This window comes from Acomys minous, assembly GCF_964271855.1.
Source record: "Acomys minous genome assembly, chromosome: 20".
NCBI lineage: Eukaryota > Metazoa > Chordata > Mammalia > Rodentia > Muridae > Acomys > Acomys minous.
In genome coordinates this window covers 20,936,491-20,963,432 of record NC_140502.1, presented here as the reverse complement: position 1 = coordinate 20,963,432, position 26,942 = coordinate 20,936,491, and the positions used below count along the sequence as shown (strand labels likewise).

Sequence of the window (26,942 nt, the reverse complement as noted above, 5' to 3'; positions counted from 1 at the left end):
CAGGGCGACCCCACCACTTGTTTTTTTGAGGTACAGTCTCATGTGGCTAGGCAGAGGCTGGCCTTAAACCCTTGATCCTCCTGTTTCCATCTCCTGATGGACCCTGAGGCCGAGCCACCACACTTGACAATTCCACCTTTTCAGCCTAAGACAGAGCTGTCCTGAAGTAGGCTCTAGCGACAGGACCAGCTGCTGTGTGCAGAGCGGTGCTGGGTCGGGAAAGAAAAGACCCCAGCACAGGCTCCTATGACCACGTTTATTTGGACCGTCAGCTCCTCCTCCAGCCTACCGCGGCCCCCAGGGAAGGCCTGAGGTCTGACTCCGTGGGAGCCAGGCTTCCTGGGCCCGGTCTGACTCCTCCTGCTGCCTGTCTCTATGGAGGTTTGGGAAGGGTTGCTCGTCCCAGGCTGGGGGTGGGATCTCCTGGTCACCCCTGCGCGCCCCCCCCCCATCTGAGGGAGGAACGGGCCTCAGACACCTCATGTCTCTGGGCGGGAAGCCACAATCCCTCTGCCAGGCCTGTCACTCTCCTCCCCTACTGGGGGATGGCTGTGTGCCCTCACTGCCCACAGGACAGGGAGGTTCCCCGTGCGCTGCTCCTCTCTCAGCCTTAGGCCAGCAGGCGGCTGTACTCTGCCAGGGCTGAGGACTTCTTCACCCCGTCCCAGATTCGGGCAGCGTAGTGGAACCTGGGGGTGGAGGGCTGCAGTCAGAGTGGGAAACTGAGGCCCACGTGAGTTCCAGCATACAAGTAAGCTTCCCAGAGCCCACAGCCATGGTACCAACCCTGATGGGGTAGCCCTGCTTCAATGCCCTCTCCAGGGAGGCTGAGGGCAGGCTTGGATGGAGGTCCAAGTCTCCACTAAGGGCTGGGCTTTGTGGTAAAGGTGTCTTCACTCTTCGCAGCATCGTGATGGACAAAGTTATTGACCAGCAGCTCCCCAGGCCTGGTTCAGGGCCCCCCTCAGGCCTTCCCCTCAGGCCTCCCCAGGCCCTGGTTCAGGCTTCCCCTCAGGCCCTGGTTCAGCCCCTCCTCAGGCCCTGGTTCAGGCCTCTCCTCAGGCCCTGGTTCAGGCTTCCCCTCAGGCCCTGGTTCAGCCTCCCCTCAGGCCCTGGTTCAGGCCTCCCCTCAGGCCCTGGTTCAGGCTTCCCCTCAGGCCCTGGTTCAGGCCCCCCCTCAGGCCCTGGTTCAGGCCCCACCTCAGGCCCTGGTTCAGGCCTCTCCTCAGGCCATGGTTCAGGCTCCTCCCCTCAGGCCCTGGTTCATGCCCCCCCCCTGCCCCCCCCCCAGGCCCTGGTTCAGCCCATGAAGGAGCCTGAGCTCTGCCCTGGGTGCTCAGTGAGTGGTGTCCTCTCCACGCCGCAGCTGACTGACTGTAGGCGTTAAGCTGGAGGCTGCACCAGGCCACACTACTCTCATATCCAACTCTCCCAGCAAACCAGGCGGGCATAGCTCCTCTGTGGGCTGCACACAGGCCTGTGAGACGGGCAGGGGAGCCTACCATAGGGGGGAGGGACAGAGCGGTCCAGTGGGAGCCAAGCGCGGCTCCTGGGGACTAGGCACTCATGACTTCAATAACTCTCCAAGCTTAAGCAGGCTCACTGATCCCTCTGGCTAGTGAGTGGTATGAGACCAGTGTGCACCTTTGCTATGTGTCATTTTCTTTGAGTCTAAATCTGCTTTTGAGACAGGGTCTCACTTTGTACACCAGGCCGCTCTGGAACTCACTCTGAAGCTTAAGCTGGCCCTGAAGGCACAGTGGCCCTGCTGCCTAAGTCTCTTGTGTGCTGGGCCTACCGACATGAACTACCATGCTCTAAATTTCTTCCAGGAAAAAACTTGTACCAAGCCTGAGGCCTATGGCTAGCCACACACAAGGCCATCCTGTTGGCCTGGCTGAAGTGCTGCTACAGATTAGCAAGGCCTGGGCTCACTGAGCGCCCCCGCACCCCCACCCAGTGTCCTCCTGGTTGCACTAAGTGGGCTACTCAAATGTACCCCACTCCAAAGAACTCTTACCAGTTCTTCTCGGTGAGGATTGTGTGCGACAGCTGTGGCCGTGCCATGGACATCACCTGACTGCGGAGCTTGCTAACCAAGGACTGGAAGCTGGGGTGGCCTCGGTACCCAGGCAGCAGGGAGAAGAGAGGGCTGGAACCAGGGCCTGGAACAGTGGGATGGGAGCTTCAGAGTTCTGCCCTGGACCAGCTCTTCCTGAATCTCTTCAGCACTGAAACATGGCCCCGAGCCAGCAGGCCAGAGAGCTCTCCCAGCCCCAGGGCAGGTTGTATCCCCCAGGGTCACTGCACCTGCTCGAGGCGGGTTCTCGCTCTCCGCCTCACTGTCCATGAAGGGCACCAGGAACAAGTTGACCTCAGCATCCAGGAAGTCGGGCGGCAGCCCTGGGAAGATGTTGCACTGCAGCATGGACAGCGTCCCTGGGGAGCACACATGAGCTGCAGCCTCAGCTGTGGACCAGGGTTGGGGACCCGCAGCCAGGAAGGCCACCTGGGGGTCTTTGCCTGGGAGAGGCACAAGGATGCTCACCCTTGTAGCGTAGGTGGGAGTGCGCCATGAGCCGGTCGATCATCAGGTGCATCTGACGTAACTTCCGGGGACAGAAGTCCTCCCTGCGTGCCTTGTTCTGCAGGAAGACTGGGCGGGAGAGTGCAGCAGTGAGACACACAGTGCTTGGCCTGCCCGGCTCCCCGGCTCCCTGTGCTCAGTAATGGTGAGCAGGGAAGCGCTCAGGACTCAGACACAAGCCAGACCTGAGTTCTACCACTGAGCATCCCTAGCCCGACGGAAAGACAGACAAGGACAGCTGTGTCATCGACATGATAGGAAGCAGGTGGGTGTGGTGGTGCACACCTTTAATCTCAGCACTTGGGAGGCAGAGGCAAGCGGATCTCTGTGAGTTCGAGGCCAGCCTGGTCTACAGAGTTCCAGGACAGGCAGAGCTATTACACAGAGAAACCTTGTCTCAAAAAACCAAAAAAAGAAAAGAAAGAAAGATCAGGGCGAGTGTGCACATGTGTGTACAGGCAAACAGTCCGTGAAGGAGAGCATCAGGGAGAACACAGCAGGTAGAGAACAGGGAGGACACAGGACTGGAAGGGAAGCAGGTGCACGGGGCACCCGCGTAACCCAGTGCAAGGACAGAGAAACGGTAGGCCACCTTTTCCTCCCATCTGGATGTGGCGCTAGACCTAGGCTTGGCCGCTGGGGTTGGACTGAGACAGTGAGGACCAGAGAGCAAGCCCCGGCTTATTCTTTCTTTCCCTCCCTCCCGAGTCCCACCACTCTGGCCCCAGAGCATCTCTCACCGAGGTGGGGGTAGTACTCAGTGCCCTCATCCGAGCCTGCGGAGCTGCTGGACTCGTGGCTGGGGGACGGGGTGGACGGCTTCACCATCTCTGCCGTTTGCAGGAACCTGCAGGTTTGGAGTGAGGGGCTGATGACTACACATGGCCCACCTCCCACATGCTGGGGAGGGTGCCCCTTGAGATTCTGAGGAGAGCCACAGCCATGTTCCTCATGTAGCTTTAGAGTTATGACACCAGCCCACGGACACCTGTGTCAACTGTGCAGCATCTTGAGTTTCCCCAATAATAATAATAACAACAACAACAACAATAATAACAATAACAACAACAACAACAACAACAAAGATAAAGTTGGGTTTTTATCAGCATGTGTCTGTAGTCCCAACTACTTGGGGTTTGAGGCCAGTATGAGCCCCTGTCTTCCTAACAAACAAACCCCAACACACCAAGAATAAAACCAAACAACAAACCCCAAACCACTTTCTGGGCCAGTTTTAGGGTCACAGAGAGCAGTGGTGTGCCACACTCCTCTGTGCGCAGCCAGCCTCCTCCTCAGCAGCACCCAGCAAATGGACACACATTGTCACCCAGTCCACCCTGCATAGGGTGGTCACCTCGGTGCAGAGGAGTCTGGAGAACTGCACCCAGGCAGTATATCTCCAGCACAGTGGGGGGCGGGGCGGGGTCACTGTGCTGGAAGACCTCTGGGATGTGCTGTTTCACCCCCATCTGTCCTGTGCCCAGGCTTTGCCTCCTCCAGGCTGCCGCGTGGCTGGACCCCGCACACTCTGCAGCCCCGACACTGGCTTCTTAACAGCATGCGGTTAAGGTTCCTCGGTTCCCTTCCTGGCTTGACAGCTCGTTTCTTTCTAGTGCTGAATGACGCGCCACTGCCTGGACGGACCCCCTTCTTCATCCAGTCACCTACTCAAAGGCGTGCTGGCTGCTCTGAGGAGCCGTTATGAACACCGTTGCTATAAATAGCTGCGCACAGGTCTTTATGTGGACGTGTTTTCACTTTGTGCTATTTTCCCAACACATCTTCCAAGTGTGGAACAGCAAATAAAACAAACCTGTTCCCTAATGGGGAAGTGAGACTGTCGAACGTGTGGGCGTTCTCCTGCGTGGTTACGGCAGTCGCTAGGGCCCACCCGCAGACCCTGGCTTCAACACAAGGCTCTGCTGCAGGTCCCAGCAGAACACAAATCCCACGGGAGCCGCCGGCTCTGTGCTCTTCACACCGTGCGACAGGGCCTGGCTCAGAGGCCTTTGCTTTACTGTAGGGATGAATCCTTGTGGCTAGAGGTCGGAGGGGAGGTTCCAGGATGGAGTCACTCAGGTGAGGCCACAACCCCGGCCAGACATTTTCTGTTGTTGGGGAGCCCACCAACAGCCCCACATCTAGCTACCCAAGAGCAGTGCCCACTAAGCAAGTGCTTCCTGTGTGTCCTGTACCCAATACAATGCCATCTGGGTACTGTGCCTTTCCAGGTGTAGCACCAGGTGCTCATGTTCTTGGACTCACTCCGTCTTTACAGAATGCGGACCAAAGGCAGGGGGGGCACAGCCACGAAGACCTGGGGTTCAAACCCTGGAGCCCCCTGATTTAGGGTACATTTGCTTCACCCTAGTTCTCCCCGTGCTTTGTGTGGGCACAAAGTTGCTCAGGCAGGACTCTCATCCCCACGGGCCACCACCCTTTTCCTGCTGCTCAGGGGACCAGACGGTGTGCGTGCCCGCTGCACACGCCTGCTGGAAAACACAACTCCATGGGCTGAGCAAGCCAGGCCCTGTGCACCCTGCGCCTGCCTGTGTCAGACTCTGCATGCGGTGCTGGGAGGCTGCACTGAGGGCGGCCATCAGACCTGTGCTGTCCCTTCAGAGCGGCAGGTGCCACGGAGGAGGCCGGGAAGGGGAGGGAAGGCCTGAGGCTGGCCTCAGCCCAGGAGGGCATCAGAGAGGACTGTAGACAAAGTGCTGTCAGCCAGGGCCGAGGAGCATGACGAGGGTGTCGCTGGGCTGCAGGAAGCATGCCTGTCCAGACGATGCCCAGGCAAGTGCTGTACCCCGACTGACTGAGGTGCGCTCTGTGAAGGCGTGTGTGTTCTGCAGGGGTGTTGCACAGGTCTAGCCTGCACATTAAACTGCCGTCTTTATGAGTTCAGCTGTGTCTCCTGGCAAAAGACCACCACAGACTTCCCTCACAGGAGGGGTGGGAGGCCACGGGACCACACCTGAGTGTCCACCCATTCCTTCCTCCCAAGTAGCCTAAGTGCACCCGTGTCAGGGGCCGGGCAGGACTACAGAGGGGCTCCATCTGCAAGGCCGCAGGGAAGCCATTGTCCCTGCTGTGTGCAGACCTTCTGGTGGGCAGCGTCAAGGTCACCTACGCGCCTGCCTGTATGTGCTGCTCTGTTCGCAGCCGAGTTCCCTTGGGTGAGGCTGGTGAAGGTGAAGACGGCACAGGGGCCTCAGGAGAGGTGGTAGGTACTGCCCAGTCCCACCGTGAAGACAGCTGAGGACCTTGGTGGGAATGACCTCCTGCCACAGGGACTTCGGGACCCTGGCCTGAGGCTCAGTCCTCCACCCCCGCCTCAGCAGCTCACCTGTACAGACTGAGGTCCGTGAACCAGTCCTGCACGACGATCACCACGTGGCAGACCGTGAAGAGGAAGGCAGCTATCTGCAAGGACTGTAGGGAGGAGACAGGGACAGAGGTGAGACGCCAGGACACAGCTGCAGGGTAGCAAGGAGGGCTGCGGTACACTTAGCCGCTTTCTGTGTGCACCACTGTGTCCCGATTCCTTCCAGGCTAGTCCTGGTCGGGGGCTGGTTGGCAGCAGTACCCTGCCTTACGCAGAGGGGTAGGAAGTGACTGCCTAAGGGCAGGTCTGAGCCCCAGCTGCTGAGCTGCCCCTTCAGCCCCCAGCCCAGCCCCCCGCAGCTCACGCCACCCCTCACCTGCATCTCCACATAGGTGTGAGGCAGATTATACTCTGGAGGCAGTTTGCGGTCGTTATTGATGAGGTGGTCCAAGATGGATGGGCTGAGGATGGGCTGCAAGAGGCAGGGGAGGGGCAGGGCAGGGTTAGCATGAAGCAGGTCCTAAGACCACAGGCAAACAGTGCCTAGCAGCATGGCGGGCCACTTCTACCTGGTACCCAGCAACAGGGGCTAACCACTGAACTCCAAAGCAGACCTATCTCCCCTAGGCCTTTCCGAGCCAAGCCTTGCTGCTCTCAGGCGCCTGCCTGGTGCTGATAAATTTCACATGACTTGACGAGCACCTTACAGACTTTGTTGTTTGCCGTTCCATGTGCTCTCAGAGCTTTGTTGAAATAATTACTTAGGTAAAAAAAAAAATGATTAGTGTGAATCTTGGTGTGGATTTGCAAATTACATCAGTGCATGCAGAAGAACCAGCAGTTGGCCCACTGAGCTTGTGAAATGAGCCGGGCACTCTGGCTGGCTCTCAGGCATGTGAGGTGTTCTGGAAGGTGCCCTCAGTCTGCTGCTCCTGTTCTGCTGACCTTGCTTCTGTCCTCGGGCCGCTGACCCAGCCCCGAGCCAGGCCTGTTTGTGTTCAGGTCCCAGCAGTCCCTGCCCGACACCCAGTGACCCTCAGATGCAGGGTCCCACTCTGTGCCAATGCCGGGAAAGCAGAGCTGCTCTACCAAGAGGAAATACCAAGGCTGGGGCAGGGGCAGGCCCAGTGCCCAAAGAGCTCCAGACAGGAAGAGACTGGGCACACACCGCAGTGGAGGTGACGGGACAGCAGTGGCACCAGAGGCTAGAGATGTCCAAAAATCATGTCCCATGGGAGTCCTTGGAAGGGGAGGCACCGGCCGGGCAGCCAGGCAGAAGTGTGGAGACAGTCCCAGGACCCCACCACTAACAGCTGAGAGCATCCAGCTCAGCTCCACCCTCGGGTCCGTGCTACTGCTAAGACTTTATTGTCTGAACCTTCGTAAGCTCTCTGGAAGAAATGGAAAAGGACTGGACCAAGGCTGCACAGTTCAAAGACAGTTTCAAGTCAAGAGCCCATGGAGAGGGCCTGCTGATGACTCCCAAGGGTGAAGACGGCAGCCAGGAGGGCCCAGCACGCACGCCTCAACACCAGGCTGAGGCACCTGGAGGAGCGGCTGAGGAAAGCTGGCCGGATACCCACTGCCAGTCAGAACCTCGTCCCAGGTGTTGGCCAAGCACTGTTCCTGCACCACTCAATAACTCCTCAAGAGCTCCCAAGAGGCCGGGTAGAGCCCGCACCCCACTGACAGGTGAAGGACAGGCCTGGGGCAGAGCTCAGCATCAGGCCACACAGCTGACTAGGTTAGAGTTCAGGATCTGGACCCACACGGCCCCCAGGCCACACCTTGACAAGAGGATGCTAAGGGCCAGGGAGAAGGGGCCGGGCCGGCACCTGGGTGTCGAGGAAGACAATCCGCTCCTGAGTAATGAAGAAGTCGATGCCGCTGGTCTGGTTGCCCCCGCGTTCCTTCATCTCGGCGCTCTGAGCCCGGAAGACATATGCCCTGTGAGGAGGAACGTGGGGTCCATGAGCATCTGGCTCTGCACCTGTCATGCCCAGAGAATAACCCGGGAAGAGTCTCTGCCAGCCCTCCACACCTTCCAGCTGCCCCAGCGGTGGCCATGGCTGGGGACGACAACATGCTTTTTACCACCAACTCCACTCCTACCCACAGGTACATTTGGAGCAGCTACGGGAGTCAGCTGACTCAAGCGCTGCCGACCTCACTCTGGCTTCCTGGCCTTAAGCCCTCTCACCTCAGTTTCCTATCTGTAAGATGAGATAGTAACGATGCACACCTGTAACCCCGGTACCATGAGCCCAAGGCAAGCTGACCTCTGCAAGTTCCAGGCTGGCCAGGGCTCCACAAAGACCCTCTCTCAATTTTACTTTTAAATGAGAACAATGATACAATCCAAGGATGTCCGAATTTTGATATTGTGACATAAATATTGTCATCTACCAAGTTCACAGTCATGAACTGTGTGACTCGGCTGGAGAGCTGGCTCAGTGGTTAAGAGTGTGCACTGCTCTACAGAGGACCTGGGTTTGACTCCCAGCAGCCATGTGAAGTGGTTGACAACCTACTGCACCCTCAGCTCCAAGGGACCCCTTACCTTCTTCTGGCCTCATGGGTACCCAACACACATATTTAAACAAAAAAAATTTTTCAAATAAAAAAAGAATTACGTATTTCAGTTACCAAAAAACTGAAAAGTGTTTGATGTTATTTAACAATCTTGTGTTGGGCTACATGTGACCTGTGGGCTGAAGGTTGGACCGGTCTGATTCTGTGCCCCAACGCCTAAGGTTGCCGTGAGGTTGACACCCATGAAGCCCTCAGACCACGCCAAAGCACCTGCTGGCTGCCAGTCATCAAGTGCCCCTTCTCTGTGCCAGACACCAGGATACAGCATAGAAGGCCCCCCTCTGACTCCACTCTTCCTGTTAGGGGGTCTTGTGGCAGAGTGTGACAGTGCATTTGCTGCTTTCAGTCTGTGAACTCAGGATGACAGCACCTGCTTGTGGGGAAGGGTCCTTCTTACATCCTGTCCTGACGATGCCTGTATGCAGCAGGCACCCTCCCACTCAGCAAACCCCTCAGAACCCCAGCTGCCATGATCAGACACCAGGACAGAGCATTAGTGAGACAAAGCCGCTGTCTCCAAACATTTCTGTCTAGCTCACTAATCAAGGGTGCTCTGAAAGGGGACTGGACTTGCCCCAAGGAACCCGACAACCCTAAACAACAGGAAGCAGCTAAGGAAAGCTATGCCCCCTACAACTAACCTCCTTTCTCTCCTACCTGGTGTTGGGGTGTTGGAAGGGACTGGGGTAGAGAAGGGAGAAAGAGATTATGAGAGACCAAAATAAAAATAGATTTAAAAAGTACTAGTCTACACCGAGTGGTGGTGGCGCACGCCTTTAATCCCAGCACTCGGGAGGCAGAGGCAGGTGGATTTCTGAGTTCGAGGCCAGCCTGGTCTACAAAGTGAGTCCAGGACAGCCAGGGTGACAGAGAAACCCTGTCTCAAAAAACAAACAAAGAAAAAAAAAGTATACACAAACACAGCACAAAGGGCAAGACTAAGGTGAGAGGCAAGAGCAGGGCGGGCTGAGGAGGAGCACGACCAGCACAGACAAGCACAGGCACAGGCAGGAGTTGGGGATATGAGCCCACGATGTCCTGAAGCAGACAGGCAAGGAAGGTCACTCTGCCTGGGAAAGCCTTCCCTCAGGTCTGCAGGGAAAGGGTGGCTGAAGGGTACAGCTCATGGGCGCCTCCCGCAGCCTCACTTGGCCCTCACATGGCAAGCTGGCTAGGCAAGTGCTCTGTCACTGACTGCTGACCCCCTCAGGTGCCTGGTCCTCCTGCTTCTACCTCTTGAAAGCTGGCTCCACAGGCGCGCACCACAGGCCCGCTGGTCCCATCCCCTGACGTGCCAACTGGCTCTAATGTGCCAGATGGGTTCTCTCTACAGACTCCCCGGAAAACAATCCCACAAGGCAGGCTGTGGCAGGCATGCGCACTGTGATACCCAGCACAGGGCCTGGCTCCACATTTGCTGAACCGAGGGACAGCCCAGAGCCTGGCCTGCTGGGTCTTGGCATCTGCCAAGGGAGACAGCGGCTGGGGCAGCGGCTGGGCTGAAGGAGGGGAGAAGGGTCAGTAGATGAGGTAAATCCTTCAGGAGCTGAGAGAGCCGGGACCACGCCTACCACATGCCATGTCAACACAGGTATCACAGGCTGACTGAGCCACCGTGTGTGCCAGTTCCCAGGGGCTAAAACAGCACACTCAGGATGGCTGCAGCTGCCACTAAGCAGAGAGGCCAGGGGTAAAGAGGCAGGGGGACCTCTTAGCCCCAGGCACAGGCAACAGTACCTAACCTTTCCTGCACTTCTATCGGCCCTGAGACCTGGGGCGAACTATGGGCCCTTTGCCTAAAAGAAAAACCTGACGTGAGGCAGAGGGATTGTGGGATAGAGGCCAGCCTGGACTACATAGCGAGCCCCTGTCATAAACAAACAGAACACAGCTCCCCTAAACAGAATCCAGCACCAGTGAAACTGTGCTGCAGATGCCAGACCCTGCACATGGCGTGAGGGCTCACGGCTCGGAATGGGAGTTCACATCACACGCGCTGCTAAGGCGCCTTCTGTGGAAAGCCCAGCCCTAGCTTCTGGAGACGACGGTGTCCAGAGCTGAGACCCTCCCGGTGCTGCATAGTCTATGTTAACTTGACATCAGCGGAGGGAGGCTCAGCTAAGAAAATGCCTCCATCAGGCCGCAGGCAAACCTGAGGGCGTTTTCTCAACTAGTGACCCATGGTGGGTGTGGGTCATCTCTGAGCAGGTGGCCCCCAGGTTCTATAAGAAAGCAGCTTGGTTAACCTGTGACTCACATATGTGACAAGGTCATTTGTCCCACTTGTACCTGGAGAGCTCATTTCTAGGAGGGACAGGCTTCCCTGCCCCAGGGTCAGGAGGTAGTTCTTAAGGTCCCTTCCCAAACGCCTCTAACATCACCATTTATCTCTGTCACGCTTCCCTCACTGAGACCCCGCACAGGCCAGGGAACCTCACGCCTCCCCTCACTGAGACCCCACACGGGCCAGGGAACCTCACGCCTCCCCTCACTGAGACCCCACACGGGCCAGGGAACCTCACGCCTCCCCTCACTGAGACCCCGCACAGGCCAGGGAACCTCACGCCTCCCCTCACTGAGATCCTGCGCAGAGAAATGCAGGAGGCCTGAGGCTAGCGCAGTGCTCTCCGGCCAGATCTCTTTCCCTGCCTGTCTCCCAGATTACGGGCATCCTTAACTCCTGGGCTCTGTGCCAGCTGCTTCATCTGTGGAAACTGGCCCTGAGGGGCCTCTGGCTGCCTTCCCAGAGGACCCAGGTTCAACTTCCAGCACCCACATGGAGGCTCACATCGGCCTGCAAGCACAGTTCCAGGAGACGTGAAGCCTTCTCCTGGCTTCCGGTGGGCACCAAGCACACAGGCAGTACACAGACATATACCCTGGCACAACACCCAAATGCACAAAAGGAAGATAAATCTACCCGAATGCGAGAAGAGCTGACTTGCCCACAGCGAACCAGCTGAGAACTGACACCAAGCCTGAGGCCACTCGTGCTGGCTGGGCGCAAGGCTCAGCTGGGCCACACTCCTCCTCCTCTGTGAAGGTGAGCCAGGGAGAAGCCACCTTCAGTTACAGCCCCCAGCCCCTCCTCCAACCCTCCCCAACGCCCCTCACCTCTGGTCTTCCTCTGGAGTGTTGGCCGACAGCAGTGACATGACCATGGACTTGCCTGTCCCCTGGAGGCCCAGGACACCGACCACTAACACGTCAGTCTGATCCAGCAGGTACTGGGGAGCAATGGGGGATCATGAGGCTGGCAGGCCTTGACAGGGCAGCCAGGCCCCTTAGTGGGCTCTCCCCTCCCCCACTTGGTCAGTCTCTCTCCCTTCATGTGGACAAAGGGCCTCTGTTCTGGCTTGTGACAGGGTTGTTTGGTTGGTTTTTGGAGACAGGGTTTCTCTGTGTAGCCCTGGCTGTCTTGGACTCAACTTTGTAGACCAGGCTGACCGCAAACTCAGAGATCAGCCTGCCTCAGCCTCCCGAGTGCTGGGATTAAATAAAGGTGTGCGCCACCACGCCCGGCTTGTGGCAGGTTTGTGCGTAAGGCTCTGGGCCCAGAGTACAGTCTGAGGAGGCAGAGTGGGAAGAGCCTCCTGTGGCTGAGAAGCAGAAGGGTGCTGCGTCACTCTTCACTACCCAGGGCCACAGCACGCAGTGTAAGGCCTGGCTAGTACTGGGCAGGAAACAACAGGAGGGAAGGCCCGAGAACCACTGACTGCACTGACAGAGTGGAGAGGTGGGCAGCCAGGACTCAGTCAGGAGCAGGGCAGGGGCCTTTCTGTAAACACCTGAGCCCTCGGCCTCCAGGCCACCCGCTCTGCTGATCTTTACCACCAGGGGGCAGAAGAGCTTCTTCCAAAGGCCAACTGCTCGGTTGGCAGTTGCCCCAGAATCACCAGAGGCACTTGGAAAAATATACTTGGGCTCTGGCCAGGGTCTAATGAGCCTCCACACCTTAAAGCCAAACTACCCAGGACTGGGTGTTCACTGTGGTAGCTGGATCGCATGTGGCTATTTTAATTCATTAAACTCAAACAAAACTGACAATTCTCTCTTCAGTCCTAGGGTATGTCAGGGCTCAGGAGCCTTGCATAGGGAAGGAGACTGCCATACTAGGCAGCTCAAAAGAGCAGCTTTATCCCTGCAGAAAGGACCACTGTGGAGCAAGCTGGCAGGGCCAGGTTAACACACATGCTGCACTAACAGGCTCGGGCTACAGGGGAGGGAACGGCTGCCATTCAAGAGGCTCCACAAAGGGAGAAAAAAACAGAGGAGCAGCACTGGGGAGGCTGAGGACATAGGAGGAGCAGCACTGGGGAGGCTGAGGACACAGGAGGAGCACTAGGGAGGCTGAGGACACAGGAGCAGCAGCACTGGGGAGGCTGAGGACATAGGAGGAGCAGCACTGGGGAGGCTGAGGACACAGGAGCAGCAGCACTGGGGAGGCTGAGGACACAGGAGGAGCACTGGGGAGGCTGAGGACACAGGAGCAGCAGCACTAGGGAGGCTGAGGACACAGGAGGAGCAGCACTGGGGAGGCTGAGGACACAGGAGCAGCAGCACTGGGGAGGCTGAGGACACAGGAGCAGCAGCACTGGGGAGGCTGAGGACACAGGAGGAGCACTAGGGAGGCTGAGGACACAGGAGCAGCAGCACTGGGGAGGCTGAGGACACAGGAGGAGCACTGGGGAGGCTGAGGACACAGGAGGAGCAGCACTGGGGAGGCTGAGGACATAGGAGGAGCAGCACTGGGGAGGCTGAGGACACAGGAGCAGCAGCACTGGGGAGGCTGAGGACACAGGAGCAGCAGCACTGGGGAGGCTGAGGACACAGGAGGAGCACTAGGGAGGCTGAGGACACAGGAGCAGCAGCACTGGGGAGGCTGAGGACACAGGAGGAGCACTAGGGAGGCTGAGGACACAGGAGCAGCAGCACTGGGGAGGCTGAGGACACAGGAGGAGCACTGGGGAGGCTGAGGACACAGGAGGAGCAGCACTGGGGAGGCTGAGGACATAGGAGGAGCAGCACTGGGGAGGCTGAGGACACAGGAGCAGCAGCACTGGGGAGGCTGAGGACACAGGAGCAGCAGCACTGGGGAGGCTGAGGACACAGGAGCAGCAGCACTGGGGAGGCTGAGGACACAGGAGCAGCAGCACTGGGGAGGCTGAGGACACAGGAGGAGCACTGGGGAGGCTGAGGACACAGGAGGAGCAGCACTGGGGAGGCTGAGGACATAGGAGGAGCAGCACTGGGGAGGCTGAGGACACAGGAGCAGCAGCACTGGGGAGGCTGAGGACACAGGAGCAGCAGCACTGGGGAGGCTGAGGACACAGGAGCAGCAGCACTGGGGAGGCTGAGGACACAGGAGGAGCACTAGGGAGGCTGAGGACACAGGAGCAGCAGCACTGGGGAGGCTGAGGACACAGGAGGAGCAGCACTGGGGAGGCTGAGGACACAGGAGCAGCAGCACTGGGGAGGCTGAGGACACAGGAGCAGCAGCACTGGGGAGGCTGAGGACACAGGAGCAGCAGCACTGGGGAGGCTGAGGACACAGGAGCAGCAGCACTGGGGAGGCTGAGGACACAGGAGCAGCAGCACTGGGGAGGCTGAGGACACAGGAGCAGCACTGGGGAGGCTGAGGACACAGGAGCAGCAGCACTGGGGAGGCTGAGGACACAGGAGGAGCAGCACTGGGGAGGCTGAGGACACAGGAGCAGCAGCACTGGGGAGGCTGAGGACACAGGAGGAGCACTAGGGAGGCTGAGGACACAGGAGCAGCAGCACTGGGGAGGCTGAGGACACAGGAGCAGCAGCACTGGGGAGGCTGAGGACACAGGAGCAGCACTGGGGAGGCTGAGGACACAGGAGCAGCAGCACTGGGGAGGCTGAGGACACAGGAGGAGCAGCACTGGGGAGGCTGAGGACACAGGAGCAGCAGCACTGGGGAGGCTGAGGACACAGGAGCAGCACTGGGGAGGCTGAGGACATAGGAGGAGCAGCACTGGGGAGGCTGAGGACACAGGAGCAGCACTGGGGAGGCTGAGGACACAGGAGCAGCACTGGGGAGGCTGAGGACACAGGAGCAGCAGCACTGGGGAGGCTGAGGACACAGGAGCAGCAGCACTGGGGAGGCTGAGGACACAGGAGCAGCAGCACTGGGGAGGCTGAGGACACAGGAGGAGCACTGGGGAGGCTGAGGACACAGGAGGAGCACTGGGGAGGCTGAGGACACAGGAGGAGCACTGGGGAGGCTGAGGACACAGGAGGAGCACTGGGGAGGCTGAGGACACAGGAGCAGCACTGGGGAGGCTGAGGACACAGGAGCAGCAGCACTGGGGAGGCTGAGGACACAGGAGGAGCACTGGGGAGGCTGAGGACACAGGAGGAGCACTGGGGAGGCTGAGGACACAGGAGGAGCACTGGGGAGGCTGAGGACACAGGAGCAGCAGCACTGGGGAGGCTGAGGACACAGGAGCAGCAGCACTGGGGAGGCTGAGGACACAGGAGCAGCAGCACTGGGGAGGCTGAGGACACAGGAGCAGCAGCACTGGGGAGGCTGAGGACACAGGAGCAGCAGCACTGGGGAGGCTGAGGACACAGGAGCAGCAGCACTGGGGAGGCTGAGGACACAGGAGCAGCAGCACTGGGGAGGCTGAGGACACAGGAGCAGCAGCACTGGGGAGGCTGAGGACACAGGAGCAGCAGCACTGGGGAGGCTGAGGACACAGGAGCAGCACTGGGGAGGCTGAGGACACAGGAGGAGCACTGGGGAGGCTGAGGACACAGGAGGAGCACTGGGGAGGCTGAGGACACAGGAGGAGCACTGGGGAGGCTGAGGACACAGGAGGAGCACTGGGGAGGCTGAGGACACAGGAGCAGCAGCACTGGGGCTGAGGACACAGGAGCAGCAGCACTGGGGAGGCTGAGGACACAGGAGCAGCAGCACTGGGGAGGCTGTACCTCAATGGCACTGTCACACCAGTTCATCTGGTCATCGACCAGCTTGATGCTGTGCTTCATGCGCTCCGGAGGCAGGAGCTTGGCCTGGCCCACCACAGCTGCATGGAAGGAGGAGACAGAGGACAGTGAGGGTCTGAGGGAGGCAGGAGCTGGTGTCCCTGCCCACCCTGGGGGGGGGGGGGTCCACTCACGGTCCATGGCAGTTGGGGCAGCAGTGCCCATGCCCCGGTTCTGAATCTGGTACACGGGCTGCGTGGGTCTCTGTCCCTCCTTCTCTCCTTTGGGTGGTGCAGGGGCCGCTGGGGGCGGCGGGGCCGTCCCCTCAGGGCTGGTCGCCCCTGTCCCAGCCACGGGCCCCTTCCCCTCCTCCCGTGGCTTCATGAGCACAATGGGCTTCTCCAGCGGGGCTGGGGCTGGCGGTGCAGCCGGGGTCGTGCTTGGTGGCGGCTGTTTTGACTGTGAGAGTGAGAAGGCTGCAGGCCACTGGGGAGCCCTCCCACCCCGCCCTCCTCCCACCTCCCTGCGGGGTCCGCCATGCTCACCCGCTCGGCTGGAGGCTTTGAGAGGATGATGGGGGTTTTCTGCATGACATTAGTGCTGGAGTCTTCGCTGCCATCCTGAAGGGAAGGAATGCAGTGTGCACTCTGGACAGCCTCCACGATGCCTCCCCACCCTACCCAGGTGCTGGCACCACTGCCGTGGGCCTGAGAAACCCAGGCAGAATGTGGCCAGGCCAAGGAGCCAGCTGCAAACCTGGCCACTCTGTGTTGACATCCTCGCCACTCCCGACGGCCTCCTGTCAGACCAGCCCCATGAGGAGGAGTGAAGGCCTAGAGCTTTGCAGCTGGGGTGGGACTGTGAGTCTCAGAAGCAAGCTGGTAACCCAAGTAAGAGCCACACCCACTCCTACCTGTTCCACTGTGGGAGTGAGACAGGAGCTTTGCCCTCACAGGACACAGGGGAGCAACTGCGCCTTGCCTAGTGGGATACCTGCCGCATGGCAGGTGCCTGCTCTGTGAGAGCCTCTGGGATCCTTGCTAGCCTGACTGCCAAGCCCTTGGCCCTGCCCCTGCTCTCAGAGGCTAATGGGCTCCTTCCTATGCGCTCCCCTCCTCTGTCTCCTGACCACTGCCAGTCTAGATCAAGGACCGAGCTTCAGGCGTGCTTCTGCCTGGGGTCAATATGGAGCCTCACTGTGCCTGTTTCTCCATAAGCCTTGCTCAGCACACTAGCTCACAGGCTTGACCCGGAGTGCGTTGGCAAGGACAGCTCCAAAAGAACACCCCTAGGATGGAGGCTGACAGACAGGGGTGCTCATGAGGCAGGGGCGTCTAATAATGAGGATGGGGCCGGGCGTGGTGGCGCACGCCTTTAATCCCAGCACTCGGGAGGCAGAGGCAGGCGGATCGCCGTGAGTTCAAGGCCAGCCTGGTCTACAAAGTGAGTCCAGGACAGCCAAGGCTACACAGAGAGACCCTGTCTCGAAAAACCAAAACCAAAAAAGGAAGAGGATGGGGGTGGGGTGGGGGCACCCAGAACAAGTCCCGCGGGAGGAGAAACACAGACAGTGCAACAGTAGGAAGAGGCTATAGTCAGGTGGTGAGGCAGGATGTACAAAGGCTCAGAAGCGGTCCCGTCTCAGACAGAGGAAAGATTTGCAGCAGCTTCCTCAGGGACTACAGCTGACAAGCTGCGGAAGACCTAGACAGTCCCCCCCACCCCCCAAGGGCCTGAAACAGAGTCCACAGGGCTGCACAGGGTTCGGGAAACCACTCGGAGACACAGCACTCTGAGAAGCAGGGGCACACATGAGCAGCTTGCAACTCTTTCTAACTGGAGCTGATAAGCGCTTAGGCTCAACCCTCTAATGTGGTTCCTCTGTGCGTCAGGGCCCCAGGGAGCTGAGCCCACCTCCTGTCAGTGCTGCAGCCTCACTAGCCCAGCACACAGGACACCCCAAGACCCCCGCACACGCTGTTCTGTCTGCAATGCTCTTCAACGAGGGCTTGGGATGGCTTGTCAGGCCGCTATTCACAGTCACCTCTTCATAGGTCTTCTTTGGCCATGTCATCAAAACCAACCCTTTGCCGTTTCCCCCCTTGCTCCCCGAGGGCAGCTTCCCCTGGACTGGGCCTAGCCTGTGGCAGGAGCTCAACCAGACTGGAGCCACTGGATTCCTGCACGCCATCCTTGGGCTCACTCACCCGTCTCTCCCTTTCCCAGGTTACAATGTAGTCTCTCTCCCGACCGCCAGGCCCGGAGAGGTTCTGGGGGCCACTGGAGCCCGGTTCCTTCCACCGCCGCCGCCGTTCTATCCCATAGAACCCAGGCTGACTGTGCCCAGACTCCGACATGGTCACCTGGAAGGAACAAGGAGGCTTCGGTACAAAGCGAGTTCTCCTCCATGGGCTCCCTGCTGAACGGAGGCTCCTCCTTACGAAGGGAAGCCCTGAGACCAGTGTCTCCAGGACCCACATGGCAGGAGAGAACTGATCCCACAAAGTCACCAATGCTTCCGGCCTGCACAGACACCTGCACTCATTAACCCTCCCACTCTTAATCCTAAACCTTACAGCCAAAGCCAACAAAGCAGAGGACGGAGAGATGGCTCGGCAGTTAAAGTGTGTGTAGTCCTCCTGCAGATGACCCACGTCCTACTCCCAGCAATCACACGGGACAGCTCACAGCTCACGACCACTTCCAACTCCAGCTCCAGGGACTCAGCACCCTCTGCTGGTCTCCTTAGGTACTGCACCCACGTGCACATATAAACACACACACACACACACACACACACACACACACACACACACACACACACACACACACCAACCCCAAAAGGAATGCTGTGGCTGAGGCACAGCTGGCTACCAGTGGCCTCCTAACTATCCTGACTTCTTTCATCCTGGTGAGGTTAACACACAGGTTTTTTTGTTTGTTTGTTTTTGTTTTAGTTTTGCGAGACAGAATTTCTCTGTGTAACAGCCCTGGCTGTCCTGGACTCGCTTTGTAGATCAGGCTGGCCTCGAACTCACAGCAATACACCTGCCTCTGCCTCCCGAGTGCTGGGATTAAAGGCATGCGTTACCATACCCAGCAACACAGCTTTTTTTGTAGTTAAGTGTGGTAAATAAATGGTGTAGCAACAGAAGGCCGGCCTGGGAAGGTTCAAGCCAGTACGTGTCTTTTGCCTCTTCCTCCTCTTGGCTAGAAGGATGGTGAGTGCAGAGGCTGGAGCTCAGGCAGCTGCTCCAATCTTCAAGACAATGTAATGGAAGGCAGGGTAAAACAAGACACACGTGCTGGCAGCACTCCTGTAGCGAGACCTGAAGGTGCCGACCCCCCAAAGGCAGCGAGAAAGAAATCTATTTCTCTTCTTTGGGCTCGGAACTCTTTGCAACTGTTGAAATGTTCCACCGCAAATACAACTTACAGGAGCGGAGTCACATAAAAGTGGGACAGTCTCCTTCCCAAAACGCAACCAGTCGTCACAGTTGAAGGACTGTTGGTCACCCATGGGTGTGTACGGTGACAGTGGTGTGGGCTGACTCCCACAGGCCCTTTCACCTACTGGCCCCTCAAGGTTCCCGTGTACCTACCCGTTGCTCCAGCTGGGCCCCCTCACCCTGAACGTCACAGGTCCCTCCAGTGTCTAATCCTGAACATGCTGTGGAACCTAAGCCCTCAGGATCCACTCTCTACCACCAGCGTATGTTTCCGGGAACTGGGGCAGAGTTCCTTGGGGTCTTTACAACAGAATGTGTCCCAGGCACAGCTCAACTGCCCACAGGACCGTATGTGGCTGCCTGCTCTGGCTCAAGAGCCCAGGCTGGCAAAGTGCAGACCAAACCTTCAGTCTTCACTGTTTTTAAGCACAAGGTCTCACCGGACCCTGGCTCCAACCAACTGACAAGAGTGGCTATGGCCGCCTTCTGCCAACAGCAGCAGTGGAGGTCGGGACCTACAAATACAGGGTCTGGCCCTTACATGATGTTCCCTCAAAACCCTCTGCATGCCCACCCCAGGCCTCAATGACATCAACAGGCTCCTGTGGAACACTCTAGAACTGACGGGGCAATTTTACCTGCCATGTGGGGGCTTGCCTAGCCCCTCTCAGGCCCGAGTGACCTCTCCCCAGCCACAAACTGGGACTGGCCGAGGAGGGGGCAAGCTAACAGATGCTTACCGGAGTGACTCAGCCCTTAAATGACCGTTTACCCGCTAGAGACCTCTCTCCACACAACCTGCGACTCCTTCCTCCCCTGCAATTAACTGTCTGCTCCCTATTATTCTGGAAACCTCCCTGGTGCTTAACAGTCTGAGTCTCTGCCCCCGTAGGGCCCCTGTCCTCACACCGTTTACTGTGACTGCCCCTCCTCCCTCTTCCAGGCAGGTAAGTGTCCATTTGCACACTGTTCCAGAACTGGTGTTTGCGTCTACTTAGCAGCTCTTGTGGGGAGCAATCCAGAACCTAAGTGGTCACCTACCCGCAATCTGGGACCTGTGCTGCTGTTCCCAGAGTCCTCTGGGAGAGCTCTCCACAAACTACTAAGCTAGCATAATTATTTGTTTACAGGCCTCTACAGTGGCCTCACAGAAACGGAAGTCTAATCTGCATATTCTTGGGGTGGGAGTTTTCTGGGTTTCTTCGGCTTGGACATGCGTGTGCATGTGGGGGTTGGGGGTCATCCTTCAGTGTAGGTTCTTAGGTGGTGGCTAACTTTTCTTTCGAATTGCTTTGTTAAATCAGGGTCTCTCAATGGAGCCCAGAGCTTATCGATTAGGTTAGACTGGCTGGCCAGGGAGCCCCACATATCTGCCTGTCTCTGCCTCCCAAGCACTGGGATTATAAATTTGTGCCACCAAGCCCCACTATTACTATTTTCTTTTCCTCCTCCTCCTCCTCCTCCTTCTTCTTCCCTGTTCTTCTTCAAGACAAGGTTTCTCTGTGCAGCCTTGGCTGTCCTGGATTCGCTCTGTAGCTCAGGCTGGCCTCGAACTCACAGCGATCCGCCTGTCTCCGCCTCCCGCGTGCTGGGATTAAAGGCGTGCGCCACCACGCCAGGCTTCCAAGCCCCACTTCTTACGTGGCTGCTGGGGATCAAACTCAGGTGTTCGTGCTTGCAAAACAAGCACATCACAGACAGAGCCATCCTCCCGCCATCCTCTCACCTCAGCTCTCAAACACCTCTTCAGGACAATCTTCCAGAACTGACAGGGTGCTCTGAAAAATTTTCCTGGAGACACCCAATTCCTAACTGTTCTGATGCCTTTTTTTTTTTTTTGTTTTGTTTTAATTTTTTTTTTTTTAAGGCATGACACATTCCAGAATTTAACAGTCTACAGTCTCCTCCCCTCTGAAACACCGTCTCGCTCTGTAGCTCAGGCTGGCCTCAAACTGATGGGACTACACACGTGAGCCACCACGCCTGGCCCCACCTTCCCATTTTTTTTTTAAAAAGTGCTCCCTAGTATTTAAGATTATGCATATTTGCAGTCTTACATGGGGCCTCCTTCTGATTCTTAGGCATGACGAACACCAAAACCCAATTTCCATGTACACATTCCTTGGGTCGGCTTCTATGGGAATACTTCCAGAAACTTCCTCCTGATGCTATTAGGACTGTACCACGTACTTCACTTTACAGGAGCCATAGTTCCCACTAATTTATTTGTACCTCCATTGGCTAGCAGCCCAGCGACCTTTTAACGGTAGTGCCGGGGGCGGGGCGTGCTTAAGCCCCGCCCCCTCAAGCCCCGCCCCTCCACCGACACGCCCACCTCCCGCAGGCTTGCGGAATTGCCCCCTTACCTAAGGCGGCTGCTGATTGGCTCCTGGGGCCCGGCTCGCGCTCTGAGTGACAGGGGTGCAGCGTGGGCGGGGAAAGGTCCTCCGCAGCCACCTGCCGAACAAATGGCGCCGGAAGGTCACGAGAGGGAGAGAGAGGCAGAGAGAGCCGGTGCCGGCTATTCCGGAACAGGCCTCGGCGTCCCGGAAGCGCCCCGAGGAGGAGGAAGTGAAGGCGGCAGTGCGGTGCCGAACAAGTCAGGTTCCGCGCTGCTGGCTCTGCGCATGCGCGGCGGGCTGGACGCGCAAGCGGACCAAACGTGCTCGGCGGACTGAGCATGCGCGAGTGGAGGAGGTCTCCCCCGCGCGCGTGCGGATGACGGAGGGGCGTGGGCGTACGTTGAGGTGGGCGGGGCGCACGTTGCGGTGGGCGGGGCGCGTGCGCGTTGTTCCTCTGGGTGGGCGTGGCGTTTGTCTGGGCGGGCAGCTCTGGGGAATTTCGAGTTCGAATCCCGGGGTCTTCAGTAGTATCGGCGGGACAGGGTAGGGTGCTGCTGAAGGGAGGGATTCCTGTGTTCTTAGCAGAGCGAATACAGGGCGGACTCAGAGCTGGCTGCGAGGAGAGATCTTGAAAGACTTTTAAGGGAGAGCACAGAGGAAGAAGGTCTAGGCAAGGTGGGCAGCAGCAGTGATCGGGTCTGATCGTTACGTCACAAGGACATGTGGCCTGGCTGAGGACATAACTATCAAATATATAATTACTGGGGGCTGGCTGAAGGGAGCACAGGACCACTGAAGGCACAGACATTCTACTGCCCGGAACAAAGGGTACAGTCATAGGGACTCAGCCATCCATCTGAAGGTTGTGGTTGCCCAGTGGGAACACAGATGAACGGCCGATGTTCCACCTCCACTGTTTCTTTTCCTTAAAAAAATAAAAATAAAATAAAATTTAAAAATCTGTAGTCCAAACTTGTTATCCTCCTGTCACAGCGTCCTGGGCGTATCCCACCTGCATGTGCCACCAACAAACGTCCCTGTCTGTTGTTTTGAGACAGGGTCCCATTGTGTAGCCCGAGCTAGCTATGTAAACCAGGCTGGCCTAGAACTCAGGGGTGCTGGGAACCCCCACTCACTTCAGGGTTTCTTTCTTCCCTCCATGTCTTCTTCTTTTTTTTTTTTTCTTTTGTTTTTGTTTTATGAGACAGGGTTTCTCTGTGTAGCCTTGGCTGTCCTGGACTTGGTTTGTAGACCAGGCTGGCCTCGAACTCACAGCGATCCTCATGCCTCTGCCTCCCGAGTGCTGGGATTAAAGGCGTGCGCCACTACCGCCACCGCCCGGCCCCTCTATGTCTTCTGTACTATGAGAGCGGCCCTTGCTAGGTAGCGCGTTCTCTCCTGCTGCTCTGCACTTCCAGCCACAGTGTAGCTGATCTCCTCACCAGCCACACTCAATCAAACGTGCTTGCCCCGCCCCCCCCAACCCCTCACAGCCCAGCCACGCCCTTCTTTTCTCCATTCCCCTATGGGCAGCTGACAAGAATTGAAGTTTACCTTCCCTTCTGGTTTTCTTTCAAATCTCAATGAAGTTGTCCCCCCAGAGTGCTACAATACAGGCACGCCCCACTATGCCTGGTTTATGTGGCGCCAGGGATTGAACCTAGAGCTTTGTGTGTGCTATGCATGCCAGGCCAGCACTCTGCCACCTGGACCACGTCCCTGGCCTCTAAAGGATTTTTATAGTTAATGCTTGGGGACAGAAAGTACACATTTTTTGTCTTATTATTTTACTTATTTTATTTTTTGGTTTTTGAGACAGGATCTCTCTGTGTTAGCCTTGACTGTCCTGGACTTGCTTTGTAGACCAGGCTGACCTCAAACTCACAGCGGTCCTCCTGCCTCTGCCCCCTGAGTGCTGGGATTAAAGGCCTGCACCGCCTTGTCCGGTGACACATTTATTTTTTGTTGTTGTTCTTTTGTTTTTTTGTTTTCATATTGGTTGAAGGTGACCGGCGAGGCAGCTTTTGTTGGGAGAGCTGTTTGTAAAGAGTGCTTAACGTTTCTGAATTAGTTATAAGGTGCGGCCTCCCGGGTGTGTGCACACACATGCAGTCATGCACATATGATGAGCAGGGAAGTCAGTAGGACTCAGTGTTTTCCTCCCATCGTGTAGGTCCCACAGATGGAACTGAGGGCCTCAGTTTACACAATATGCCATCTCACTGGTCCTTGAGTTCAAGTTTGTGTGTGTGTGTATGTGTGTGTGTGTGTGTGTGTATATATATATATATTTTTTTTTTTTTGGAGGTATGGTATTGGGGACTAAACCTAAGCAGGTTTTCTAAGCACTCTAGCTCTGACCTATAGCTCCTTTACGTTTTTTAAAGATTTATTTTTCTTTTATGTATACGAGTGCTTTGTCTATAATTGTGTTTGCACACCATGTGCATGCCTGGTGCTTTCAGAGGCCAGAAGAGGGCACTGGATTCCTTGGAACCAGAATAACAGAGGGTTGTGAGGCAGCCCCAGGCAGCTGCTGGGAACCGAACCCTTGTCCTCTGCAAGAGCAGCCAGTGCCGTTGACTGCGGAACCATTTCTCCTGCCCGGATTTTATTTTTGAGACTGTGTCTCTCTCACTAAATTCCCCTAGAACTCACTCCTTAAGAGGTCTCTTGCAGCCTCCACAGGCAAGGCACATACATGCAGACAGATGCTGGATGCTGCCAGTCAGGTGAGCTCCCATTTCATCAACATTGTCTCGAGGCAACAAGGTGGAGACCATTAGAGGAAGGCACAAGGTTCTCCCTGGGCTTCCACGGTGTGTGCACAGGTATGTGGAACCAGACTCACACGCATGTACATACACACACACACACACACACACACACACACACACACTGTATGTCTGACATTGTTACTCCAGTTAACAACAGTAGATCCTACATTTGTAGTTGCTAAGAAAACAGAGCACCAAATAGCAACACTAAGTATTTAAGATACACGTTCGGTTTTTAATTAACTGTAAAAAAAAAAAAAAAAAAAAAAAAAACTCGGAGAAAGGAAAAATAAAGACAAGAGGAATTGAGCATTTTAAAAGTCATGGAGAGTGTCAGAGCCCCAGAAGGTTACTTGGGGGTGAGGGGTGATGCTTGACAGAGGCCTTAAAGGGCGAGCAACGGAGTTTTCCAGAAGCTTCAGCAACGCCATAAGAGGTGGGCCTGGGACAGGAAGAAACAAACTCAATTTCAGTTTCCCTGATGTCACCAGCACCTGGCAGGTGTGGGAGAGGGGTTTCCCAGCATGCAAAGCAGCATGTGCCACCAAGAATGTTGTTGGCTCAGCAGTGGCAGATGAGGGCTCCATCCCTTAAGCTGCCCTGGATGCTCCAGTCACTAGCCTCAGGTGTCCGTTCCCACAGAAGTCAGGGAATGCCCCGTACTAGTTTCTCAGGAGGTAGGTGTGGAGTCCACAGAGCCAGCTCTGAAGGGAGAATCAGGAGCTGCGGTTCTCTCATAGGTCCACTGCACTCTCGGGGCGTGGCTGGTTACCCCGAAGTTCTCAGAAAGCTTGTCTTTTTTTTTTTTGTGGCTCTTTGAGACTGGAGCCTCACTGTGTAGCCCAGACGGGCCAATCTGCCTACCTTAGTGCTGGGATTTCAGGTGTGGACCACCAGGCCTTTAAATTTATTATTTGGCCGGGCGTGGTAGCGAACACCTTTAATCCCAGCACTCGGGAGGCAGAGGCAGGTTGATCGCTGTGAGTTCGAGGCCAGCCTGGTCTACAGAGCGAGTCCAGGACAGCCAAGGCTACACAGAGAGATCCTGTCTCGAAAAAACAAAAACAAAACAAAATAAGCCGCCCCCCCCCAAAAAAACCCTAACAACAACAAACAAACCACACCAAACAAAAAACCAAAACAACAAAAAAAAATCATTTTCATTATATTTATTTATTTATGTCGTGGCACACACCTTTAATCCCAGCACTCAGGAGGCAGAGACAGGTATAACTTTGTGAGTTCGAGGCCAGCCTGGTCTACAGAGTGAGTCCAGGACAGCCAAGGCTACATAGAGAAACCCTGCCTCCAAAAACCAAAACCAAAACCAAACATTTTATTTATTTATATTTATTTATTTATTGTGTATGTGTGGAGGTCAGAGACAAAGTTCGGGTTCTCATCTTCCAGCACGTGGGCCGTGGGGGATTGAACTCTGGCCCGCAGGCTTGGCAGAGCCCACATTACCAGCCTCTCCTCTTGGGTTTTCAGTGGGGCTGCATTAAATAGGCACCCTCCATGACAATCCCTGGCCATTGCTGATCAGCTTGGCTTCTGACCCATCCCTGAGAGTTGGGGAGGTTGGACTAGCCATGGAGGTGGCCAGAGGGGCCCTTGTGTGTTTATCTCTCGTGTGTGGGCGTGAGGTAGGGAGATGTGCCATGGTGACACGTGGAGATGAGGGAGCAACATCAGGAGCCATTTTCTTCCTTCCGTCATGCGTGTTCCAGGGACGGAGCCCAGGCCATTGGGCGCCTGCTGAGAAGTCCCTCACACCCAGAGATACCACCTGCCTACGTCATGGTGAGGGGCTATGGCTTCCGGGTATAATGAGGACTATACACAAGGCCTAGCACGTTCTGATGTGTTGTTATTGTTGTTATTAATTATTACGTTAAAACAGTACCAAAGTTCACAGTGGTTACCTGGGGGGTAACGGCGAGAGGCACGTGTGAGTCAGGACCAGTGTGGGCAGGAAGGGGGGGGCACTTTGGAATGCACTGTGCTTCCCCCCCTCCCCCATGTGATGTGTATCAAGGCACAAGGGCTGGGTGCTTCGAGGAGAAAGGCCTGCAGCACTCTCAAGTGCGAGCGGGACGCGAGGAAGCTGAGGAAGCCGAGGAAGCCGCGGGACCTGCCTAGGCAAGATGCCCCTAGGTGGGTTGGGACCATAACGGTGCTGACTGACAGGCGTGACGAGATGGGAGCGTAATTGGAGATGAGACGGAGCCAGCGGAAGCGTTCATGACTCATGGGGTGACAGACGGTCATCTTAGGGCTCCGCCGAGCAACATGATACTGCGGGTGATAACGACATGAGGAATGTGTGGGGTGTGCTGAAACTTCAGGGAGCTCCCGTGACGAGAATGCAGGTACCAAGGCTGTGCGTGTCTTAGTCAGCATGAGCTAGCCTCTCTACCGTGTGTGCACATGCTAATATCACCAGGGTGTGCGGTGTTTAAAAGGTTCTTTTTAGCTGGGTGGTGATGGCGCGCACGCCTTTAATCCCAGCACTCGGGAGGCAGAGGCAGGTGGATCGCTGTGAGTTCCAGGCCAGCCTGGTCTACAGAGTGAGTCCAGGACAGCCAAGGCTACACAGAGGAACTCTGTCTTGAAAACACCCCGTCCCCCAGAAAAGATTCTTTTTGAGGGGCTGGAGAGATGGCTTAGTGGTCAAGAGGGCCTGGGTCAGTTCTCAGCGTCTACACCCGACAACCCAGAATCTCCTGTAGCTCCAGCTCTGATGTCCTCTGGCCTCCACCACAGCTGTGTGCATGTGACCTACGTGGACTCGAGCAAGCAAACACGCATACACAAAAATATAAAGAAAGAAACATAGATATTTTTAAAAGAAAGTTCTTTTGATGCAAGAGAATCTTTGGAGTCAGAGTTTCCTAATCCTGGCTGGCCTTG

General features: G+C 56.7%; 1 protein-coding gene across 4 annotated transcripts; it reads right to left on the bottom strand.

The window, feature by feature from the left end:
- Positions 1-242: 242 nt before the first annotated feature.
- On the bottom strand, positions 243-21,542 carry SMG9 (SMG9 nonsense mediated mRNA decay factor). Of its 4 annotated transcripts, none has more exons than XM_084771404.1 (14): positions 21,277-21,542; positions 17,669-17,824; positions 16,007-16,081; positions 15,656-15,920; positions 15,465-15,562; positions 11,619-11,731; positions 7,748-7,859; positions 6,289-6,384; positions 5,934-6,019; positions 3,328-3,434; positions 2,549-2,656; positions 2,311-2,439; positions 2,021-2,165; positions 243-689 (listed from the first exon to the last, which is right to left on the bottom strand). In XM_084771404.1, exons 2-14 carry the CDS (start codon positions 17,816-17,818, stop codon positions 611-613), a joined length of 1,563 nt encoding a protein of 520 aa, XP_084627530.1. In that variant the 5' UTR covers positions 17,819-17,824; positions 21,277-21,542; the 3' UTR covers positions 243-610. The 4 variants fall into 4 exon arrangements, with proteins under 4 accessions (XP_084627530.1, XP_084627529.1, XP_084627528.1 ...); XM_084771403.1 differs by lacking the exon at positions 21,277-21,542 and adding an exon at positions 21,143-21,214; XM_084771402.1 differs by lacking the exon at positions 21,277-21,542 and adding an exon at positions 20,968-21,201 and having other exon boundaries at positions 15,656-15,911.
- Positions 21,543-26,942: the final 5,400 nt, after the last annotated feature.